Genomic DNA, 24318 nt, shown 5'->3' with positions numbered 1-24318 from the left:
TGTATTGGTGAACTATTGAGAATATTGAGGTTAAGCTTTGATAAATAAATCGTTAAAGTTGAATTTTAACAAATAAATTCAACTTTAGTAAAAAAAATTTGGAAATAAGCTGGATTACTTTATTTTTTGGTGAATTGTTGAATTATTCAGCATATTATCTTATTTGTTAGGCCGAATAGATTAAAGTTGAGCTTGTGAGTCGTTCAAAGTTGATTTAGGTAAGTTACCGTTCGATAACATTCGACAATAACGTATAAATTATGCTTTAAGCATATTTATGTATCATTATGGGGTGTTAATTATTTGTTGAAATGCCTCGTTGGTTATATGTTTATTATTTGAAATATTTGGGGCATTTAGTATAAGCATGATATTATGGTATTTATGTTGAGCGCTAGCTATCATTTTTGTGACTGTTCCTCTTGTTATGTTGTATTCTTAGCACACGTGGTTATTTAGGAATCAGTTGGTGGCTTACAAGTCGAGTTATCTCTGATACTGAAATTATGATTGTATATTTCTTGATGCATTTTTTGTGTAATATTGCAATTGAAATATCGACATCATACTTTATTCGTTATTGTGTCTTCATGTTGTATTGTTATGTATCAGATGTATGGAGACCGAGTCGTGGGTGTTTATTGAAAACATCATGACATACTCGTATACTTGGCAGGGCGGTTTATCTGAATTAAGATATAGCTCCCCCATGTGTTTTTGCTCGAGCATTATTCATGTTGTTATCGTACTTCTTATTGACTCTCATTCTCTAGTTGTTATTAATGTTCATGCATTGCGTATTTCATTCTTTTATATGTTTATGCATGATTTATGTTTATTGTTGTTATTTTTGAAATGTTTCATACAAGAATCATAACTTCAATATTTTATACAGGAGGTTATTGTGGTTGCTGTTAGGCACCATGGTAAGTCACCCGAGTAGTTTTGCAGCATCGGGCGAAGGTTCTAACTGTGGAGCTCATGACTGAGATAGCATTTATCGGTGGTCAGAGTTGAAGTCTCGAAGTTAGTTCATTTATATTATATGCAATCGTGTCAGTTTTATGTCGGATTCTATTGATCTGAGAGATGCCCTGTATTTGTTTGGTGTTATCTAGTTGTTATGGTGAATTGTGAGTTAGTTTATGTTGTTGTGACTCTTGGTAATTATATTTGAACAGGTGCATGTGGATTGTTGATTTGTGTCTGGTCAGCACTTGTGTGTGATTGTTTACGAATACCACAACGTCGTCCTTGAGTCATTTTCTCTTTACAGATATTTTAAAATTTTTGTATGTTCTATTGACGGGGAGGTTATGAAGAAATTTTTCTAAGTCCTGAAGTCCATTTTTAAGTATTTTAAACTATTTTTCAGCTACAGATTTATTTAAATCAACATTGTTTGATAATTAATTGTAATTATAATAATTGGGCTCACACTTGGTTTTTTTAGAGTTTGGATTATTGTTTGAATATTTTTTAATATTCCAAATATTTCTTTTTGTTTTTCAGAAATTTCTTCAATTTTTTGTGGTATATAGTGTAGCTGATTGCCATAGTTTTGTATTATCTTTTGGTTATCTTTAAGATCTCCAAAAAGCTTAAAGAAATACAAGATTAATTCTAGGAACCTGTTAGGATCCATGATTTTTGGGATAATATCCTACTCCAACATTTACTATTATTATATGTTTGAAATAATTTACTTTTAAGTTATGATATCATTTCAAGCCCAGTTTTAAAATGTAAGGATAGTTTGTTATTTTTGACATAGTTATGGAATTTAAACAAAGTTTTAAAAGTAAATTGAGTAAACGGCAACTTTTATTTTAATCTGGGGATTTATATCCAATTTCTAAAATATATCTGACTAACAATAATATAATTATAGTAAATGAAATTCCGATTTTATATCTTAGCAATGCTTGAACTTTTACCTCAATTCTGAATTCAGGTGCCACATGTACATTTTCATACCACTCATCTTCTCAGGTCCATTCTACGGCACCAAGAACGCAATTAATAGGCGTAGAATTATATACAAGACTTTGACTCCGACGAGTGATGGAGGAGGTAGGCAACATAATGTTTGGTTAAGTGTGTATGAGTGAGAGTATTATTGAGATACGTGATCTTTTGGAAAGTTCTTATGCACCAAGCTGTTAACGTTGTGCCGTTTGATCTGGTTGGCTAAGTGGATGACACCAGATCTTAACGGATAATATTGTCTCTGCTGGGGACATCACCGACGGAAGAGAAATGATACGACTGATCTCTAAGGGATATGAGACATCACTAGCAGATAGACACGCACCTCCTCGGACTCATATGTCTAACAGTTCGATCCATTAAAACCTAAATAGGTGTACTTTACGATACCACAAATATAAAAAAATAAAATTGTATCTTGATTAATAAATATAAGTTTTGACACATTAATAAACGTTTGATTCTATAACATTAGATATTTTGTACAAGTCCCCAAGCATCATTTTTTGTGATCCCACGTACACTAAAGCCCAGGGACACGTAATGCGATGGGAAAAGCGACCTTTAATTTGTCCAACAAAAGTTTGAATAATATATATCATTTTACCTATAAAACTTTTAAATTCTTCATTAAAAAAAAATCAACAATAAAAAAAATATGATAATTTTTTCCACCAGAATATATTATGTTTTTTTTTTTTTATGTCCATCTGATTTGTTAGTATCGTAGATTGATTTAGAGAAGATGGATAATCAAACTCAACAAATTATGAAGATATTTCGGTTGGATTTAGTAACAGTGAATATCAATAAATTATAGTTGAGTGCTGCACAGAAAGGAGGTTAGAGTCAAAGTCTTCTGATAATGATAGAGAAGACCTGAGATATATGTCAAGTGATGCTATAAACCACTTCTATAGCTTTAACTTATCAGAATATGATATCTTAAAAAATGCATAAAAAATTTGGTTCTATTTCAATATTATAAATGTTTTTGTTTAATTTGATTTATCAATGAAAAAATCACAAGAAGTGAATTATCCTTGAGCAAATAAAATTCAAAATTTTGATTTATCCCACCTTTATACTATTTTAATTCTATCTCAAAAATGCGGGTGAATACTGTTACTGATTCAGTGACATCTTTTGTTATTTTTCACCCAATTTCTTTTGTTTGGAAGCCCCGATATTTTCTTTATTGACTTGTAAATCTTATAACCAATGATATTTCTTAATTTCAATAATATTACAAGTTTTGCAATAATAATAATAATAAAAGAATAAGTGTGAATGGCTAGATAAACGAAATACCTCAAGGGTACGTAGCTGAACTCAACTTGAAATCCAAAACATTTATCATGTTTGTATTTTCATTGAATTTTCCGAAATCCTAAAATTTGAAGAATACTTACTGATATTTCATTCTTATTTTGAAAATTTTATATAGCATTTGATCGTCCTCATTAAAACCATTTCCCTTATTCGTTTTAAAAAAACTATTCAATTTCAGCTGAAAAAAAGAACTATTCACATTCAATAAAAGAAAAAAGAATTTATTCGATTGCTCTAGCTTGATCCACGTATGCTCCTCTATGGCTTAGCTGCCCTTTGCTGCTTCAACCCTGTCCCGATTGCTCTTGCTTGATCCACAAACTCAACAACATATATGATATATATGGAGCCTAATTATTTTATCAAGGAAATTTTAGGCATTTGACATATATTGATTGTGATCCTTGATATTATTTATATTGGTTGATAACAATTACTGTATCATTATCATACACACGAAAATATTTTTCAAAGGAGAGACTCAAATTTATAAGAAAGTCTTCCACGTACAACTTATTCTCCAAAATGAGTGATCATATATAATCTGAACAACAACTATAAACTATCCCAAATAATTGCAAATATTTTCGACATAATATTTTATAGCTTTATATAAAAATGAAAAATTTTGTGTGTATACTTAAAGTTATACTCAGACTCTTATTTTGCATAATAAATTACAAAAATAACATTAAATTCAATTAAATCTATTTTATTTTTTTTAATTTTATATTACCCTTGAAAAAGAAAAATGTCACCCTAATATTTTTTATCATATAGTTTAAATTACCTCTAAAAATTCCGAAGTCGCCTCCGTTGTCAATTATTTTTTCTCTCCCGTGTCTTCACCCTTGATCCCTTCGTATCCTTTTCCTCAATGTACAAGGCTCTATTTTTTTCCCCTTAACTAAAAAAGTTGAAACCCACTGCCCAGGAGTGAATTGAAAGATTGTGTTAGGTGCAATAATTGTCCCTGTTTGGTAGAGTGATCGAACCATGGTGCTTGAGCTGCTGTACGGTTTAAAAGATTTGAGTTGCACTATTAACACCAGCTATATCTTTTGGTAAAGCGGCAAGCGCTCCGTCCTACAGATTGCACAAGTCTCCTTGCAAAATAAAATAGATATTTTCCTCTAAATCATGTTCGTAAAATATTGGCCGCAAACTGTTCCTAGGTTGCGTTTGGGTTGATAAATTTTTACGTATGAGATGATTTCAAATCAAGGATTTTGAAATCTATAGATATGAAATTATGAGGTTGATGAGTAGATTTGAAATTGAAGCAAAAATATTGTACTTAGCTAACAAAAGATAATTTAAATCATATATTCTAATTTTGAACAAAAGGAATATAATGGATTTGAGGTATGGATTCGAAATCAAATCCACTCAAATTCTTCAAACCAAACGTAAACTAAAATAGACCGAGATTTGGGGAATTTGTGCAGGTTATTTCTTCTCTTTTTCCGGCATTTTTTCTCGATTCCTTGGTTTCACTTATACACCATACAAAATCATAATTAGGAGCTATAAATATTAATTTAACCATTAAAATTCCACCTAATCAAGAACAAATAAATTAAATAAATGTATCAGAAATATTGAACATAAAAGCTAATTTACATCTTCTTCTTCTTTTTTTTTTAAAGAAGAAGCTAATTTACAATCTATATTTTTTTGTTTTTAAACTGAATTATTCTCAGTTACATGCATGTGTTTAATTTTTTATTTGTTTGTTTACCTAAATTATGCTTAATTGAGGTACCACCCATTTTCATTCCACGAATATAGTGAAATGTTATTTGTACATATCTCAAGTCTTCTATACAATACAAGTCTTCTATATCATGTGTTATTATCCTTAATTGGTCCCAAGAAGGCATGCATCTGTATAGAAACAAGACTTTGACATACATAATGCAATCAGAAAAGCGACCTTTAATTTGCCCCCACAGAAAATTAAAAATAATATCATTTTAAATATAAATGTTACAATCATTCATTAAAAAAATAAAATATATGATAACTTTTTCCACCGGAAAATAATTATTTATTTATTTTTTCTACTCATCTGATTCTAAAATCCTGGTTCTGCTCTTGAGATGCAGTTTGCCATGATTTTTTTAACCTTCTATTATGTATTTTTTTTATATAAAAAACCCCTACGTGGAAAATTGTAGTAAAATGAAGTTGAGATGCAACTTGTCATGATATTTGAACAAATTTTTTTTATCATCTAAATTGACGAAAATATTGTCAAGCTCTTGAATAAATTATTTGTTAATGGGTTGGATTGCATTCAACCCCCATTGAATTTACAAAGTTGCATAAATCTACCAAAGAAAAATTGTTGATGGGTTGAATGCAATGGGTTGGATTGCATTCAACCCAAATAAAGGCAAGAAGCGTTTTGTCCCTCTGAAGAAGAACAAACCCAACAAGAGGCCATACAAGAAACCAACTCCGGGGCCCACAAATCCTAACAAGTCAGAACAAGTCTGTTTCCACTGCAACAAGCATGAACATTGGAGACGTAATTGTACGGAGTATCTTGCCCAGAAGCGTTCTGACCATGGTATGTTTTATATTGAAGTTAATGTTTCTATTAAAACATCTTCTTGGGTATTGAATACCGGATGTGGTTATTATCTATGCAATGATTTGCATGTGATGGGAAGAAGCAAGAAGCTTAGAGATGGTGAGAGACCTTTCTAAGACTAGGAAATGGAGCAAGAGTTGCTGCCACTGTCGTTGGAGACGTTACTTTAATTTTGGACAATGATTTTAAGTTATTTTTTATAGACGTTTTATTTGTTCCTGAATTTGTTAAAAACATTATTTCTATTTCTATGCTTGATATGGAATCTAATACTTATTAAACCAAATGGCTTGAAGCCATGCAGTCTGAAATGGACTATATGTATTCAAACCAAATCTGGACATTGGTGGATCCACCTGAGGGAATCGTTCCCATAGGATGCAAATGGATCTACAAAAGAAAGCTTGGGACGAATGGGAAGGTGTTGGCCTTCAAAGCAAGAGTGGTTGCAAAAGGTTATACTCAAAGAAAATGAACTGACTGTGAGGAAACTTTTTCACGAGTCGCTATGTTTAAATCCATCAGAATACTACTAGCCATAGCGGCATGTTATGACTATGAGATATGACAAATGAATGTAAAGACTGCATTCCTCAATGGAGACATCAAAGAAGAAATTTATATGTCTCAACCTGATGGATAGACTTCAGTAGGAAGTGAGCATAAGGTATGCAAACTTCAGAGATCAATATATGGTCTCAAGCAGGCGTTAAGGAGTTATAACCTCAAATTTGATAGCACTATCAAAGAATTTGGTTTTCCTAAGAATCCTGAGAAACCATGCATGTACAAGAAAGTCAGTGGGAGTGCAGTGACATTCCTAGTACTTTATGCTGATAACATCCTACTCATTGGGAATGATGTAGGATTACTGCAGTCAACTAAAGTATGGTTAACAAGTAAATTCTCCATGAAAGACATGGGTAAAGTATCCTATGTATTGGGAATACAAATCTATAAAGATAGATCAAAGAGGATGCTGGACTAATCCAAGCCACTTATATCGAATATTATTCTGAAGAGATTCTCTATGGAAGAGTCCAATGTGACGTAGATGATTCGAAATCGACCTCTGGCTTTGTATTCATGTTTAATGGTGTGGCTATCTCTTGGAAAAGTTCCAAGCAAACACCGTTATGGATTCCACAATTGAAGTTGAATACATTGGTGCATCTGCTGCAGCCAAAGAGGCAGTTTGGATGAGAAATTTTGTCCAAGAGTTGGGCGTTATTCCTAATGGATTTGATCCAGTCCCGGTGTACTGCGACAACACTTGTGCCGTTGCGCAAGCAAAAGAACCACTGTCTCATCAGCGATCCAAACATGTATTGAGAAAATTCCACATCATCCGGGAGATTGTGGGAAGATGAGATATATCAGTCGAAAGAGTCCCCTCTGCAGATAATGTTGCTGATCCACTTACAAAGCCCTTGCCAGGACCATTGTTTGAGAAACATCTCGAAGCAATGTGATTAAATTTTATGGGTAGTTGGCTCTAGGGCAAATGAGAGATTGTTAGAGTAGATGTCCTGTAAGCCCACTGTTGGTTGGAGATTTTATTGACTCAGTTGTAATAAACAATATTTATTTTAATATAATTCATTATTTCATGGTTTGTTATTTCTTTATCTTTATACCCATGTGAATAACATAGATAAAGATCTTGATTATATTTTAATACAAATAAATCGTAATTCGATGTTGAAACTCATTTGTAAACACTGTATGATCTAAATTCGTTCCTAGTCGATTCAGCTGTCTAAAACATGGATAAAGGTCGCTTGAGCTCGAGATTAACATATGTGATGTTGTGTACCACATATCTTGGTAAGGGCATAGAGATGTCCAAATATATAGATAGGTAGTCAGTCATATGATGATTATACTGAACAACCTTTCCTCGGAATTTTCAAGTGGTTATCATTCATCGAGAGGATAAGTCAGTGGTTATGATTGTACACTATTAGTCCTTATGACCCGGGACAACACTGAAGCTCTATACGCTAGGGTTGTGCTTTGACTTGTTTACCGACTCCATGAGAGTCATCAGGTGGCGAGATTAGGTAAAATTGTGATACATGTAAGAGCCAGTGCATTGTAGTCGGGAATTCACCGCTCACCTACGGGTGTGGATATCCTATGTGATTTGATGAAATAATAGTGCATGGAATTTCTGGCCAGAATATGAGATGTACGTTGGTGAAGGAGTTCTCCAAATGGTACATGCGATGTCACTATTTATATATGTCACATAGTTATCGAATTATTATGCAATTCTCGATGAACCAATAGTTGCAGATTCGATCGGGATATATGAGATGAAGGGACCGTACTGTACGTTAATCATAATCGACTGGTTCTTGCAGGCACTATCAGTGATACCTAGAGAATAATGGGGCGATGCTACTAGACGCTCTTACCATGATCCGATGAGTTTAATCAGAAATATGATTTCTGACATTCTAATGATCAATTATTGATACATAGAATGAGACAAATTAGGGTAAGCCCGAATAAAGTCCTGAATCACGATGAGTTGTGAACCCACGACTATCTGTATCACTGGACCATTGAAGGTCACACAAGCACTGTATCATTTGTTCTCGTTTAGAGAAAATAAATTCAAGGAGTTAAATTTATATTATGATATAATAAATTCAAGGAATTGAATTTATGATAATTAAAATTTGAGAAAATAAATACAAGGAGTTGAATTTAAGAGATAGTAAATTCAAGAAGTTCGATTTATGAAATTCGGAGAAAATAAATTCAAGTAGTTGAATTTATAAAATATGAGGATTTAATTTATTAAACTCAAAAGTTGAGTTTATTAAATATTAAATTAAATATAATGGGCTTGTAGGAGTACAAGTCCAACATACTAAATAATAAAATTCTTAATGGATTTTGATTAATTAACTAAACTAGTTGCACTAGCCCAATTAATTAATTAAGCTCATTAATGTTAATTATGTATATTAGGTCATGACTTAATTATAAAAGAGAGTAAGCAAGCCATAACCCTGGCCTCCAAGGGACTCCAATTTTCGAAAATCCCCTCTCCCAAAGCCTCAAAATTTTCGTCCACCCTCCTTTCAAAAAGAGATTGAGTCGTCTCTCGATTTTTTATCTCAACGTTGAAACTTCTTTCAAATATTATAGTGTTATTTGGAAGAGGAACAAACGATCTAGTCGTGGACTTGATAGGAGGCTTAAAGAAAGGAGATTTGAAGAAATTTCGTAGGGAATTCATCAAGAGCTGTCTCCGCTAACCCCGGAATAGTTGGAGCCGTGTGAATGTTTCACCAAATGTATAAAAGTTTAAACTCTCTATGAATGTTTAATTATAAAACCATACGAGTGTCCAAATACATTTTGAATGTCAAGATCTAAAAATTTTAAAATTTATGCTGTATTTTGGGCACGAGAAAATCGAGATCCAACAGTAATATAGAGTCTAAGTTCTGGTAGTATTCACAACAATAAGTGAGCGGATCATTGAGATAAACATTTTGTAATAGTCCTATATTTCATAGTTCAATCAAACAAATTAGTGGAAGCCATAATTAGGACATATTTAATATGCTTCATTATGTTTCAAATTAATTAGTGAAACTTGAGATGAATTTAAGATGATATATGACTTAAATGCGAACATGTTCGAGTTCTGCTCGAGTTCGATTAATTCAAATACAAATCAATTATTTATCTAATCGGTTCGAAAATTTCGAGATTCATTTACAGCCCTATCCCAGTCCCCCACCAAAGAGAAGTGAACAATTTGTTGAGATCTAAGTTATTTTTGTTCATTAAATGAAACCATGTTTTGATAATTGGATTAGTGATAGAATCGATATATATTAAAATAATATTTTAGCAAGACGAATCGATTCAATTGAATGATCAGACCGGAAGATTGTTATATTATAACATTATTATATTATAAATATATAAAAAATAAAAAATAAAAAATAAATCAAATAAGTTGTAATACTACTAAAATAATTATTTTTTAACAAAATAATCCCGATAATATATATATATAACAAAAAATGAAATTTTAAATTTAAAAATAATCAAATTCATATATATATATATATATATATATATATATATATATATATATATATATATATATATATATATATATATATATATATATATATATATTGCTTCAACCTCCCATACCAAACGTATGCTTCTATAAATAGAGAGTTGAATACGCCTACATTAACTCTTATTCAAAACCAAACCGAGCATGGGGCTCAAGGGACTTCTATTTCTTGGCATTTTAATTGCCACATTTCTTCTCATTTCCTCCGAGGTAGCTGCAAGGGAATTGACTGAGACTCCCATTGCCAAGACTGATCGTAAGAATATTTGCTTTGAATGTTTATACTATTTTGTTAGGATATATATTTGACAACTTGCACTTTCTGATATAACGAAAAATACACACGTCGGCGTCATCATTATTATTATTATTTTAATTTGGAAGACTCCATCTTCGAATCAAACTTAAAACAATCATTTTGCATCTTTTTTATTATTATTAATTTCAATTGAAATATTACCTGCTTCAATTTCACAATGGCTAGATGATAGTTGAAGCTATATATAGAAACAAGGAAAATTTTAAAGTAGCAGGGATTTAGAGGAAAAATTTATTGAATAATTGGAATTATGTGGGAGATTTTAAGTGAAATGTGAGAAAAATATGAGGAGACTATGTTTAGGAACTGAAATATTTGAGTTTGATTGTGGATGTTTTTACAGTTTTTCTTTTTTTTTAAAGAAAATTAATTCATAGTTGTCCACAGACTCTACATAATTATTATTTTATCTCAAAAATTTGGTGGGCCAATCCTAAACTTTTGAATAAAATATAAAATTATTGGTCTCATACGAAAGTTTGATAAGTTATTGGATCAAAATCATAATTAGATCAACTTACAGAATCAATTTTATTATCTTCAGTACTGGTATAAAAACCCGGAAATACCGAACAAAAAACATGTCAAATTTTATGCTCACAGGTGCTTATTTTGGACCTCACTGTTATTTGGCTTGCTGTCGGAGACGGAGACGGGGTGTTCCATGTTGTTGTCCTCACAACTATGCCGGTCAAGAAGGTTGGCATGCCAAGCCTTGAAATCAATGAAACATCAATCTACACTTGAATTCTACTACTACATCACATATATCTTTTGAGAGAATTCATTCAATAAAAATGTTAATATTCAGATCAACAAGATAAAATTCCGAGGTTGGCCAAAAAAAAATAATGTTGTTCAACTTTCTGTAATATATACTCGAGTCTGCGTGCGCTACCTCGTCTACTGCATGTGTATGAACACAAATTGATACATACATAGTGAATAGTTATTGTGAATCTGATTGTGTTATATAAATGTAACTACATGCAATTATAATATATTATATTATCCTGGTCACATTTAGCACGCATTTTTTTTTAATTAATTTGGTTTATTTTTAAATGAGGTCATACTATAATTGTGAAAAATAGTGACCGAATAAACTGTAATTTTGAAATATTAATTTTTTTAAAAAAATGAAAAATAAATAAAATGGGAGTTGTTCAATAAAATGAACCAGATAGGGATTGAACTCATACTTGGACTTAGGAAATCAACACTTTATTCATCCTCGTCTATTTGACCTTCGTTCTTATCTGGAGAGTTTAGAGTAAGGGGTCAGTGTTTGGGGAAACACTCAGCTAGTAGGGGTCGATCGATCATAGTTGATAAAAAATACATATACATATAACATTTGAATATAGACAGCATGTTCAAATCATATCATATCATATTAAATCAAACAAATGACACTGAAAATCATCTTATTTTACATGGCTAACTGATCAGTTTCCTAAGTTATATCTTCTAAAGGGGCGATGCCATATTATCGGTTATTATATCCCACCGCATCAGGGCCAAATCAAATCAAATGTCAGAATTTTCTGACCACTTCACATGCGAATCATAACAGTGCCTTCAAAAATATTTTTCTCAAACATGCTTTCAAATATCATTTAGCAAATCGAAGAAATAACATATGTCGATCGAATTTCAAGAATCATACATAATTTATTTTTGTGTAAACGTGGACACACTTATGAAGAACAAGTATGTCAATATATATCAAATTGTACACTTATGAAAGACAAGTGTACATAAAAGTACATCAAAAACCCATTTACGAAAAAATATATATAGCAAAAGCTCACTTATCGAACAAAATAAGTGTGCAAAACTGTATCGAATATATATAGGATTTTGGTGCGATTTTACACTAAACCAAAGCCTCTATTTATAAGCCTCCAAAGGTAACGTGAATGGTCACTCCATTCATTGTCATTTATCTCCCGTAAATGTCATTATTCATGGTTATGAACCTCCTCTTAATGACACTTATTCATGACTATTAACCTCATATTAAAAACATTTATTCATGATCATTAACCTCTTCTTAATTATCATTATTTTCTTTTAATATAGATAGTTTAATGGCTGATTCATTGTGGTTTAAATTAGTCATTAAAATGGTGATAAATGGTAAATAATGAAGGGAAAATAATTATTCAAATTTTCAAGATTATGATTGCATGAAACTAAAAATTGTTGTGCCAAAATGAGCTGAAATTTCTTATGACATATACAGGTTTTCTCGTTACAAGATTTCAGATCTTCACATATCATATCCTTATATTGTAAATCTATATATATAGTTTTATATATATATATATATATATATATATATATATATATATATATATATATATATATATATATATATAAAGCACAATTAAAATAGTTTGTGTTTATGTGGTCACTCTTGTCTTATATGAGCGCAATCACTATTTATAAATGTAATGCGTATACGTGGTACTCTAGTTAACCATAATACTTGAGTGATATCGTGGCACACTTATAAGGGGAAGAAGACAAGTGTGTCATTTTCGGAATTAAATGAATTTTGAAGTAAGACATACGCCCGACCCTCGCAAGCTATTTCAAAGACATTTTCTCAATAGCCAGCTTAATACGTAAAGCAATTCTCGTCTTGTTATTTTTGTCCAATTGTTAACATGACTTCGACCACATCAACAATTTTCTATGGTACATTAGTAATTTCTAATATTATGTTAATATTTTACAATTTCAAATTAGTATTTTGCAATGTCACGTTAATATTTCAATGAAACATTACTAAAAACAAAAAAAAAATATCAAAGTTATTGAATCAAAATAAACTTTAAGAATTTATTGAACCAAAACTCAAAATAAAATAAAAAATTAATGACCAACAAAATTATTTTCCCCGGCTAGATAAGGGCCTACTCATAGCATCCCAATTTTGATTCTTTAAATTAAGATTCGAATGTGCCTACATTAATTCTTATTCAAAACCAAACCGAACATGGGGCTCAAGGGACTTCTATTTCTTGGCATTTTAATTGCCACATTTCTTCTCATTTCCTCCGAGGTAGTTGCAATGGAATTGGCTGAGACTTCCATTACTAAGGATTCAGGTAAGAATAGTTACTTTAAATGTGTATGTTACTTTATCAAGGTATTTGACAACTTGCACTTTCTGATATAACCATTTCGATCAGCATACTCCATCATTATATTATTCTTATTTTTTAATTTGGAAGACTCCATCCTCGAATCAAACTTAAAACAATCATTTTGCATCTTTATTATTATTAATTTCAATTGAAATAGTTGCTTCAATTTAACAATGGCTAGATGATAGTTGAAGCTATAGCTATAGAAACGAGGAAAAATTTAAAGTAACAGGGGTTTAGAGGAAAAACTTATTGAATAATTGGAATTATGTGGGAGATTTTAAGTGAAATGTACTGAGAAAAAAATGAGGAGACTATGTTTATGACTTGAAATATTTGAGTTTGATTGTGGGCGTTTTGATAGAGTAATAATAAGGCTATTTTTTTTTTTAAAAAGAAAATTAATTCATCGTTGTCCACAGACTCTACATAATAACTATTTTATTTCAAAAATTTGTTGGCCCAATCCCAAACTTTCGAATAAAATATAAAATTATTGGGCTGATACGAAAGTTTGATAAGTTATTGGATCAAAATCATAATTAGATCAACTTACGGAATCATTTTTATTATTTTCAGTACTGGTATAAAAACCCGGAAATACCGAACACAAAAAACATGTCAAATTCTATGCTCGCAGGTGGTAATATTGGACCTCCCTGTAACCTGTTATGCTGTCGGGTTTACGTTGGTCCATATTGCTGTTGTCGTCACAACTATGCCGGTCAAGAAGGTCGGCATGCCAAGCCTTGAAATCAATGAAACATCGATCTACATTTGAATTCTACTACTACATCACATATATCTTTGGAGAGAATTCATTCAATGAAAAATGTTAAGATTCAGATCAACAAGATACAATTCCGAGGTTCGGGCAAATAAAATAATGTTGTTCAACTTTCTGTAATATATACTCGAGTTTTGCGTGCGCTAACTCGTCTACTGCATGTATATGAACACAAGTTGATGCATGCATAGTGAATAGTGATTGTGAATCTGATTGTGTTATATAAATTAACTACATGCAGTTATAATATATATCCTAGTCACATTTAGCACGTTCTACATTTTGTTTATAATTAATTTGTTTTATTTTTAAATGAGGTCCTACCATAATTGTGAAAAAAATAGTGACCGACTAAACTGTAATTTGAAATATTAATTTTTTTTAAACAAATGAAAAAAAAATAAAATGAGAGTTGTTCAATAAAATGAACCAAATAGGGATTGAACTCATACTTGGACTTAGGAAATCAACACTTTATTTACTAAACTACGTACATTTATCTTTCATTAAACGTCTGATACTTTATAATATAAAAAAACATTAAGGGCAATTTCGGAATATAAAAAAAACCTCACCAAAAGTAGTTACTATTAACCTCTCTCGCTTTAAACTCTAGATAAACAAAATAATATATGATTTTTTAGATTTATTTTTGTTAGTAACAGTTACACACAATCAAGATAAATAAATTAATTTAACGGTAGAAAATTGCTATCCTCATTTAAATGTATATAAATATTTTTGATATAATAATTTTTTATAATAATATTTTAAATTTAAATATATTCATTATATTAAATCAATAATTTTAATAGATTTTCAAATGTTAATATTTAATAATTTTAATAATTTATTACATAAAATAACATTACGTTCATTGCACGGGTAAATTTATGTTAACAACACACAATTGTTAGTACTAATATCATTATCATTACTACTATTACGATGGTTGTTAATCTTACTCTAGTGAGATGTTAGCATGACTGCATGAGGATATTACCTTAAGATGCATCTAATGGTCGGTTCTTTCGATGCTACGTACATGTGGGGTACTGCCCTCAAATGTTTTAGATGGACAAGATTCACACACATATGAAAAATTAGTGGATCACATGTATGTGTGGCTAAATTTGAGCCCTTGATTCTATCATGGGATAGTGCTCCTACATGTAGGATGAAATCAACCCTAATGGTCCTTATTTATTTTTATATGTATATATAAGAGTATGTTTTCATCAACTTGAATTGTGCGAATGTGTGAGTGTTGGGTGTAGCGTGTGGATGCACGTGTACATGAACTTTAAAGAAGAGAATAATGAAAATTAAAGGTCAATTGTCCCATTGCATTATGTGTCCTGGAGTTGAATAAAGTTTTTCTATGTAATAAATAATACATGATCGAGAAGACTTGTCTTATATAGAAGAATTGAGATATGTACAAATAAAATAAGATTCGACTAGATTCTTGAGTATGACGAGTGGAATGAAAATGGGTTGTACCTCAATTAAGCATTTATAAATTTAGGTAAACAAACAAATAAAAAACACACGTAACTGTGAATAGTTCAGTTTAAATAAAAAATAGATTGTAAATTAGCTTCTTCTTTTTTTTAAAAAATGTAAATTATCTTTTAATTTTTATTTTAAAAAAATTAATTTGAGATGCACGACTCCTACAAAAATAACACCCAGCACAAATTAGGCCAAATAACCAAATCTTTGTAATTGGATTGAAAGATTTGAGTAGATTTGATTTCAAATCCACACCTCAAATCTATTGTTAACCATTTTGTTTAATATTAGAATAAATAATTTAAAATCTCTTATGTTAACTTATATTTTTTTCTTTACTTTCAAATCTACTCATCAACCTAATCATTTCAAATCTATAAATTCAAATACTTTGATTTTGAAATCATCCCTTAAATCAAAATCTATCAATCAGACGTTAGGATTTCAGTGGAAAGTTTGCAGCCAATGTTTTATGAACATGATTTAGAGGAATAAAGATATTCAGTCTTGATGCATTCCTATTTATAGATGTTGGTCCTCAACGTCAATAAATATATACGGTACTCATAGATGTACTGGATAGTCGATATTTATGCAGATATTGTCACTTGTCCTTGTTGTTTTGTCAAAATGTAATATCTGTCAATTCAAATTCATTGGACACTAGCTGAAAGAGGTAACCAACATAATTTCTTTCTTTTATTTTATCTTTGCTGACAACTTTACTATAAACTCATAGATAGACCGTTTGAGTTTAGAGAATGTTGACAGACTGGTCTTCGAGTTGATATGTTCTTTTCGAACAACTTGGTTCAAGTCGTGTTGATGAAAGAACTCTATCAGATCGAAATAATTGAATAGCTTGAAGATCAGTTTAGTTTGTGATTCATCAAAACTTATATATAAATTTTGTGTTAACAATATTAGACTCAACTATTATCTATTACTGTATATGAGTCAATACTCGGGTGCAATTTTCATTGAACACAATTATCCTATTTATAGATTAAGATTAAAACATACAAATCTTTATAGATATTATCTTGCCACATTTATCTTGATTACAAATATTTTAAATCTAACTAAATAAGATAATCTTCTGCAATAAGAATATATTCCTAACAATATTTATTGGACAAAAGAAATCGATGTCGCAAATAGAATTTCGTATTGTAATTTTTTTGCGGTTACCAATTAAAGTGAACAAATTATATTTAAATTTTTTGATACTTTTATGCTATAAATCCAAATTTGGTTTTATTTTGAGTAAGAATTAATATAGGCACATTCGTATCTTTATTTGAACATTTAAAATTGGCCTAATGCTATAAGTAGGCTCTTATTTAGAATGTGTTGACAAAACTTATTTAAAATATTTTATAAGCTTCTATGCTTTATAAGCTGTTTTATGAACTTATAAGTTATATAATCTTATTTTAAAAACAAGTTTTTAATGTGTTTAGAGAAACTTACTTTAAACAACTTAAAGATAGTAATCTGTTTGATATTATAAGATTTTTTTATCGTCAAAATTACTAAAATGGTATAATATTATTTTATAATTATAATTTAGAAAAAAATTGATGTTCTTTGGAACAAATTTTTTTAAAAAAAGTGATATTATCTTAATTTGTTAGAGTAAATTTAATTAAAAAAGAATATTTTAAGTTAATAATTTATCAAAATTTGTGGATGACATAGTGAGAATTTAAAAAAATATGCAATAAAATTTCAAGTTAGATATTTTCAAAAAAATATACTAACTTTGATTTTTTTGGTTTTAAGTCCTATTTCACCGGACTGCTGAAGTATCATTAGAAAAAATACTAATATAGCATCGGTGCATGTCATCAATTAGAACAAAATAGACAAAAATAAAAAATTTGTGGACCAAAAACAATCTTTAAAAATGTAATTGATCAAAACCCAAAATTGATAAGATAACAGAAAAAAAAAATTATTTTCCCTATTAGGCTGGAATTGAGAAATGTGTAATATTTTTCATCCCAAAATTAGAAAATAACCACATTTAATTTAAACCTTTTGCAATGTTTCCATCTTATTTTCTTCTTGTCATGTGCATCATCTTCTTGTATTATTTTTTAATTTTTTTTAGCTACTAAATTTTTCTCATGAGATTTTCCCTTTATACAACAGTAAAGAATTATTGCCCCCACTACATTGCTTGCTGGTTTAAATGAAAAATTCTTCCAAGATATATTCAATACGAAAATGGAAAATTTAGACAAAAAAATCTTTATATTCTTTCCCAAATCGCGTACTGAAATTGAAATTTGACAAGATAATGAACCAAAAATCGTAAAGAGGTAAACAAAATTCTTGGCCTGCTCTGCACTTGTGGATTCAAGGGTACTTGTGAAAATACTAATTAATTAACATGCATGTTTTTCCGGACCCAAAATTTCAGTTCAAACATGCATGCTAATTAATTAGTATTTTGACAAGTACCCTTGAATCAACAAGTGCAGAGCAGGCCAAGAATTTTGTCATTTGGAGCATAAAACTTGTTAATCATAGCCTACAGAATAATGCACCAACGACAAAACTTACACCAATTTAGTCTTACATCATTAGTATTGAGTGAAATATAAAAAATACAAACTATTTTTGAATACCTCCTCTTAGATAGGCAGCTTTTGAGCTCTCATCTCATGTATACAAAGTCTTCAATTGCGTCCAGCAACTTGAAATATGCAGATCTTGCTGACTTATTGAGTAGTATTACTCCGAAGATCCCACAAAATCCAAAGACAAAACCAAATCCCATACAGATATAAAATCCAACGGTGATCAACTCATCTTCTTCGTTCTTCAAATTGTACGTTACACCGGCATCTCCATTAAAGTTTGCATCTTGATGTGTGTTTTCATTTTCGTTGGGGCATGATTTATTGAGTTCAAGACGTCCACAAAGGCCAGGATTCCCAGCAAAGGCAGATTCATCAAATCTCAGAGGTGGAATTCTACCCGACAAGTTGTTGTATGACAAGTCCAACTTTCCAAGAAAGCTCAATTCGGAAAGGCTGGCCGGAATATCCCCAAAGAGGTAGTTTCTTGAAAGATCTAGGGAATCCAAGTTTTTCAAGAGACCAATGTTTACAGGAATTTGTCCACTTAAACTGTTTCTTGAAAGATTCAACGAATTTAGGCCAAGAAGTTTTGTGATTTCAGATGGGATATCACCAATTAAGGCATTGCTCGACAAATCAATGAGTTGGACAAATATATTATGAATTAAGTAGATGATCGTCTGTCCTTTCCACATGAAAAAGGCAGCATCTTGTAAGGTATAGTACAGTGAGGGAGTACCCACTATATTTGAAAACTTCTGCTCGGATCCGGGTCCAGCGGTCATGGCAGTAAGATTATCCAAGCATTTTGGTATAACTCCGGATATCTTGTTCAAAGAGAGGTCTAGAACTTGGATAATTTGTAGGTTGCAAATGCTGGAAGGTATTATCCCACGAAACTCGTTGAAACGTAGGCTTAGAACAATCAGTGAAAGCAACTCATCTCCTATCCAGGTAGGTATGATACCTGTTAGCCTATTTTCTCCAAGATCGACGAATTGTAACCCAGTGCAGCTTCTCAAAGATGTAGGGATTTCCCCTGAGAAACTGTTATTTCTCAAATTCAACAAAGATAGCAATGGTAACGAGCCAAATGAGCTTGGGATTGTTCCAGAGAAATTGTTGTTGGCCAAATTAAGAAACATTATCCGAGTAGAGTTGGCGAAACAGTTCGGCAGATGACCGAAAAATAGATTATTTGAGAGGTCGATCAGTACCCACTCTTCACTTTGGCACAAAAATGTTGCTTCACCCGTAATTTTATTTCTTGACAGATCTAATATCATTCCAGATACTCTATCATGTATAGGAGACGACATATAACTTGAAAGGTTGAAAATAGAGAATCCAATCTTAGGGAAGACGCCATGAATTTGATTATTCGATAAATTCAGACGTATCGGCCTGGAAGCTAAATCACCAATCCAATTAGGAATCGTGTCAACAATTTGAGAAGATGAGAAATCAATGTAATCCAAAATGTTCTGGTTTCGAAGCCATTGCGGAAATCGTGGCCCTACTTTACAGTTGGAGAGCCTTATGAGTATTAGTTGAAACGGAGGAATCCAATGTGAGCTACAATTTACTGTCAACAGTGGGTTAAAAGACAAGTCAAGCATTCGTAGACGAGATAGATTGAACAAATGGGACTCTGTAACTATGCCTTCGAAGTTATTTGAACTCAGATCTAAAACCTTCATCTCTGAAAGGGATCCAATGTTTTCATTCAAAGCTCCATTGAACATATTGTCTGAGAGAAACAATCTTTCGAGGAGCGGATAAATTGTAAGATCGGGTAGCTCACCTGTGAAACTGTTTGATGACAAATCTAGACGAGTAAGACTTGGGATATTTGGGTAGTCCTTGGTAATGGATCCATTCAACTTATTCCCCCTGAGTACTAGCACATTCAAGGATGAGAACTTTGAAAAATCAGGCAATGAACCAGTTATCATAGTATCACTCAAATCCAGATACTTCAAATTCTTTTCTACGGACCCCGAAAAGTTAATCATAATTTCAGAAAGTGGCATCATAAAACTGTTCCGGGACAAATCCAAGTGTATTAAACTGCTCATATTTCCGAAGAATTTAGGAATCCCACCTTCAAGGTTATTATTAGAGAGATCAAGATGTTCAAGAAATATCTGGTTGTCTAAAGCATAAGCAGGAGTGAGAATTGTCATATTGTTAGATGAGAAATCAATGGAGGTCAGGCTTTTACTGAAGTTTAAGAAAAACAAAAACGTGGAAGATGAGATGCCGGGATTCATCGACAAGTCGAGGGTAGAAAGAGAAGCAGAAGCATTGATAGAGGGAAGAGAAGAAGGGAGGATGCCTTGAAGTCCACAGTTTACCAAGTGTAATTCTTTTATAGATGTTAAGTTGCTAATTGCATGTAACCAATTGGATGCTTTGCCGAGCTCGACCACACTGAGGTCGAGATATTCCAGTGAACCAAGATGAGCGACCCAACCAAGATTTTCACTAAAGAGCCCCGAATTTGAACTAAAATCAAGATATATCAACTGGGAAAGGTTTCCAATACTTTGTGGGATTTGTCTGCTTAAATTAGCATACGAAAGATTAAGATACTGTAATTTCTCAAATGAACCAATGAACTCCGGGATGTTTGAATACTCAAAATCATTGAAACTCAGATCAAGGTAAGTCAAGTGCTTCAATTCTAGTAACGAAGAGCTGATCTTACCTCTGAGAGGGGTAACACTCTGTCCATCATGTTGATTGATTCCTGGTGGAGTCCTCAGACTCAATTGTGTGACATGTTTAGTTACGTTATCACACCGAACACCTCTCCATTTGCAGCACTCCATTCGATTTCTTCCGACACCCCAGGAAGAGAGTCTGCCACTTTCATCAACAAGCTCGTCTTTCAACTTGAGAAGAACTTGTCTCTCCCTCTCAAAGCATCTGATGTTTCCAGACGAATGCTGCCCGAAAACACTTCCCAAGCATGCTAAGATAAGAATAGTTAATACAAGAAAATGAGTTAAGATTCTATTTAGAGTACCCATGGTGTTTTTTCTTAATGGTCGTACTACTCAATTCAATAAATATATATATATATATAGTTGCACGTGGAAGGCACGATTTTATTCTAGATAAAATTATTTAATATAATAAATAAAAATGAAAATTATATTTTTTAATTAATAACAGATATAAAGTTGGCATGTTTTCGTGTATTTATTTTAAATAATTAATTTTTGTTTGTTATTTGTCTCCTTATCTTTAAGTTTTTTGTAAATACAAATATTTTCTCATTATATTTAATATCAATGGTGTACTTTTTTGATCGTAAATGAAATGTTGATAATATATTTATGCATATCTTGAAATTCTAATACATTATATATGACAATAACGATTTTCTGTTACATCTAGCTGATCGAGCTTTTTCATCATAATATTTTATAACAATTGAATATCTTTAAACAAAATATCATTGCAAGTGTACATGTCAAGTTTTAATTACAAGTACAGATATCGTACAACATAAGTTGATATATCATAAATCTACCTCAAGAACAATTCTTTAGTTAACTTTAACAAAATTTTGAATAAATTAATAAAATAAATTGAAATTAAAATAAAAGAATGAAACAAAAGCAATATAAATAATTTAAATTAAAATAATAAATAAACAATTGTTAGAATCTCAGTTCATGCACATACCCTTTAGTCTTCTATAATGATTGAATTTAAATTCTTAAACAATACTTTTGAAAGAATTCATTATTTTATCAATATACAATGTCGAGTTTTATTGAACTAATTCAACAACTTGCAATAACAAAGTGTCTTTTGTTATTTAATAATTTTCATGTTCGCAGTCTTGATTTTGTTGTTAACAAAACTTGTTATTTTGTCTCTAACAAGTTTACTTAAGCGCGCAGAAAGCTGAAACTGATATGAATTCGAACTTATCAGTTCCCGAGCCAAAACTGAAGCTATCGAGACGCAAACTGAAAGTGCCAATTGCTTCTCCAAAACTGAACCAATCCAACTGATATATTGACGACCAGCTCCACTGAATCAGTGAAATCAGTCCAGCTGATTAGACAACAGATTTCACCATACCAGTTTAAGACCAGTCAAAGCCCAATTCGAATACTAGTTCAGCTGATCAGTTCAGAGCATCAGTTTGGAGCATACCAGTTCGCAGATCGTAGCATGATTCCAGGTTTGCACAAGGGTAACAACAAATGTCCGATAAAAGGACAATAATGAGTGTTGCAGCAGAGCTTAAAGCCAATACTTTCCATAATGGCTGTCAAAAAGTACAGACACAAATTTCGAGGAACAGATTCAAACTGCAACGAACATAATTGATCAGTCTTGATGTACGGTCACATTGTCCCTATATATACATGATCAAGACCATCAACAATAGTGTAGGAAAAACAAGTGTGTGTGTGTGTGTGTGTCAGCAATCATAAAAGATACAAAGATATACACAGAGGGCACGTTTAAAATATATATCAGCTTACAAGAAACAATCAACTCAGATTTGAAGGAACACTTTATAGTGTTATCAGCATAAACATGTATGGATGAGTATTATAGATAAATATTAATGGGATAACGACATATTTATATTTTTATTTAACTTTAAGTTAAAAATATTAAGTGCAAACTCTTTTTGGTTATAAAAATAGAAAATGTATTGTAGGTTTAAAAAATACGTACTAACAAAAAATTCAATATGTTCATTTAACTTGAATCTTAAAAATATTAAGTTCGAATCATTAACCAGAAATTTATATGTTCATTTAACTTAAAGTTTAATATAAAGTTTGAATAATTTTTGGTTATAAAACGTATATATTTATTTAACTTGAAGTTTAAAAAGTTAAGTCCGAACCGCTAACTACAAATTTATATGTTCATTTAATTTGAAATTTTAAAAAATAAAGTTTGAACCATTGTTTGTTATAAAAAGTGGAAAAGAATTATTTAGGTTTAAAAAATATTAATAGTAGTCAAATTTTTTATGTGAAAGAATGTATAGTAAAAAAAATATTAATAGTATTTGACTTTTTTATTTGAAAGAATTTATAGTTATGTACCAATTAAATTAATAATTAATTGATTAAATTAAATTAAAAAATATATCAATTATTAAGTAATAGTGGGAAAAAAAACTATATAAATAAATAAAACATTAATTAAGTAATAGTGAAAAAAATGGTAATAAATTCACAATCAAACTCATTGTTTGAAAGTTGTAATTTTAAAACGAATTGTTGAATAATTCGATATTTTTAGTCGAATTTGGGATTTAAATTGTGAAATGAAGATTTATTGGAGATAATATGTGTATTGGTGAATTATTGAGAATATTGGGGTTAAGTTTTGATAGTTAAATCGTTAAAGTTGCATTTTAACAAATAAATTCAACTTTAGTAAAGTTCTTTTGGAAATAAGCTGGATTACTTTAGTTTTATTGGTGAATTGTGAAATTATTCAGCATATTAACTATTTGTTAGGTCGAAGAGATCAAAGTTGAGCTTTTGAGTCGTTCAAAGTTGGTTTAGGTATGTTATAGTTCGATAACATACGACAGTAACATATAAATTATGTTTTAAACATATTTATGTATCGTAATGGGTGTTAATGTGATTATGTGGTTGTATGATTTGTTGCAATGCCTCGTTGGTTATACGTTTATTATTTGAAATATTTTGTGGCACTTAGTATAAGCATGATATTATGGTATTCATATTGAGCACTATCATTCTTGTGAACGTTCCTCTTGTTATATTGTATTATTGGCACACGTGGCTATTTCAGAATTAGCAGGTGGCTTACGAGTCGAGTTATCCTTGATACTGAAATTATGATTGTCTATTTTTGATGTATTTTCTTTGTAATATTGCACTTACAATATTGA

At 30.9% G+C, this 24318-nt stretch overlaps 1 protein-coding gene and 2 long non-coding RNA genes across 5 annotated transcripts in view; 2 read left to right on the top strand and 1 right to left on the bottom strand.

Annotated features, from left to right (window-relative positions):
• Nucleotides 1–21467, bottom strand: part of LOC140820110 (receptor-like protein EIX2) — a 42900-nt gene extending 21433 nt beyond the window's left edge. Inside the window, exons 1-2 of one of the 3 annotated variants that reach the window (XR_012115366.1) lie at nucleotides 18450–21467; nucleotides 18283–18352 (exon numbers count right to left, since the gene is read on the bottom strand). Coding sequence is in view for 1 of the 3 variants with exons in the window: in XM_073180457.1 (XP_073036558.1) it covers nucleotides 18479–21439 (2961 nt within the window). In the remaining 2 variants the exon portion in view is untranslated. Of the gene's footprint in view, nucleotides 1–18196; nucleotides 18353–18449 lie in introns of those variants that run through there. The other 2 variants (XM_073180457.1, XR_012115370.1) reach the window with 2 other exon arrangements.
• LOC140820403 (uncharacterized) lies at nucleotides 10098–11354 on the top strand. The gene is made up of 2 exons (XR_012115467.1): nucleotides 10098–10290; nucleotides 10957–11354. It is a non-coding gene; the product is annotated as an uncharacterized lncRNA (long non-coding RNA).
• Nucleotides 13336–14569, top strand: LOC140820314 (uncharacterized). Its single transcript, XR_012115433.1, has 2 exons — nucleotides 13336–13472; nucleotides 14152–14569. It is a non-coding gene; the product is annotated as an uncharacterized lncRNA (long non-coding RNA).
• Nucleotides 21468–24318: the final 2851 nt, after the last annotated feature.

Source organism: Primulina eburnea, chromosome 1 (assembly GCF_022965805.1).
Source record: "Primulina eburnea isolate SZY01 chromosome 1, ASM2296580v1, whole genome shotgun sequence".
NCBI lineage: Eukaryota > Viridiplantae > Streptophyta > Magnoliopsida > Lamiales > Gesneriaceae > Primulina > Primulina eburnea.
Note: the sequence above shows the minus strand (reverse complement) of the source record. Positions and strands in the feature narration are given on the sequence as shown.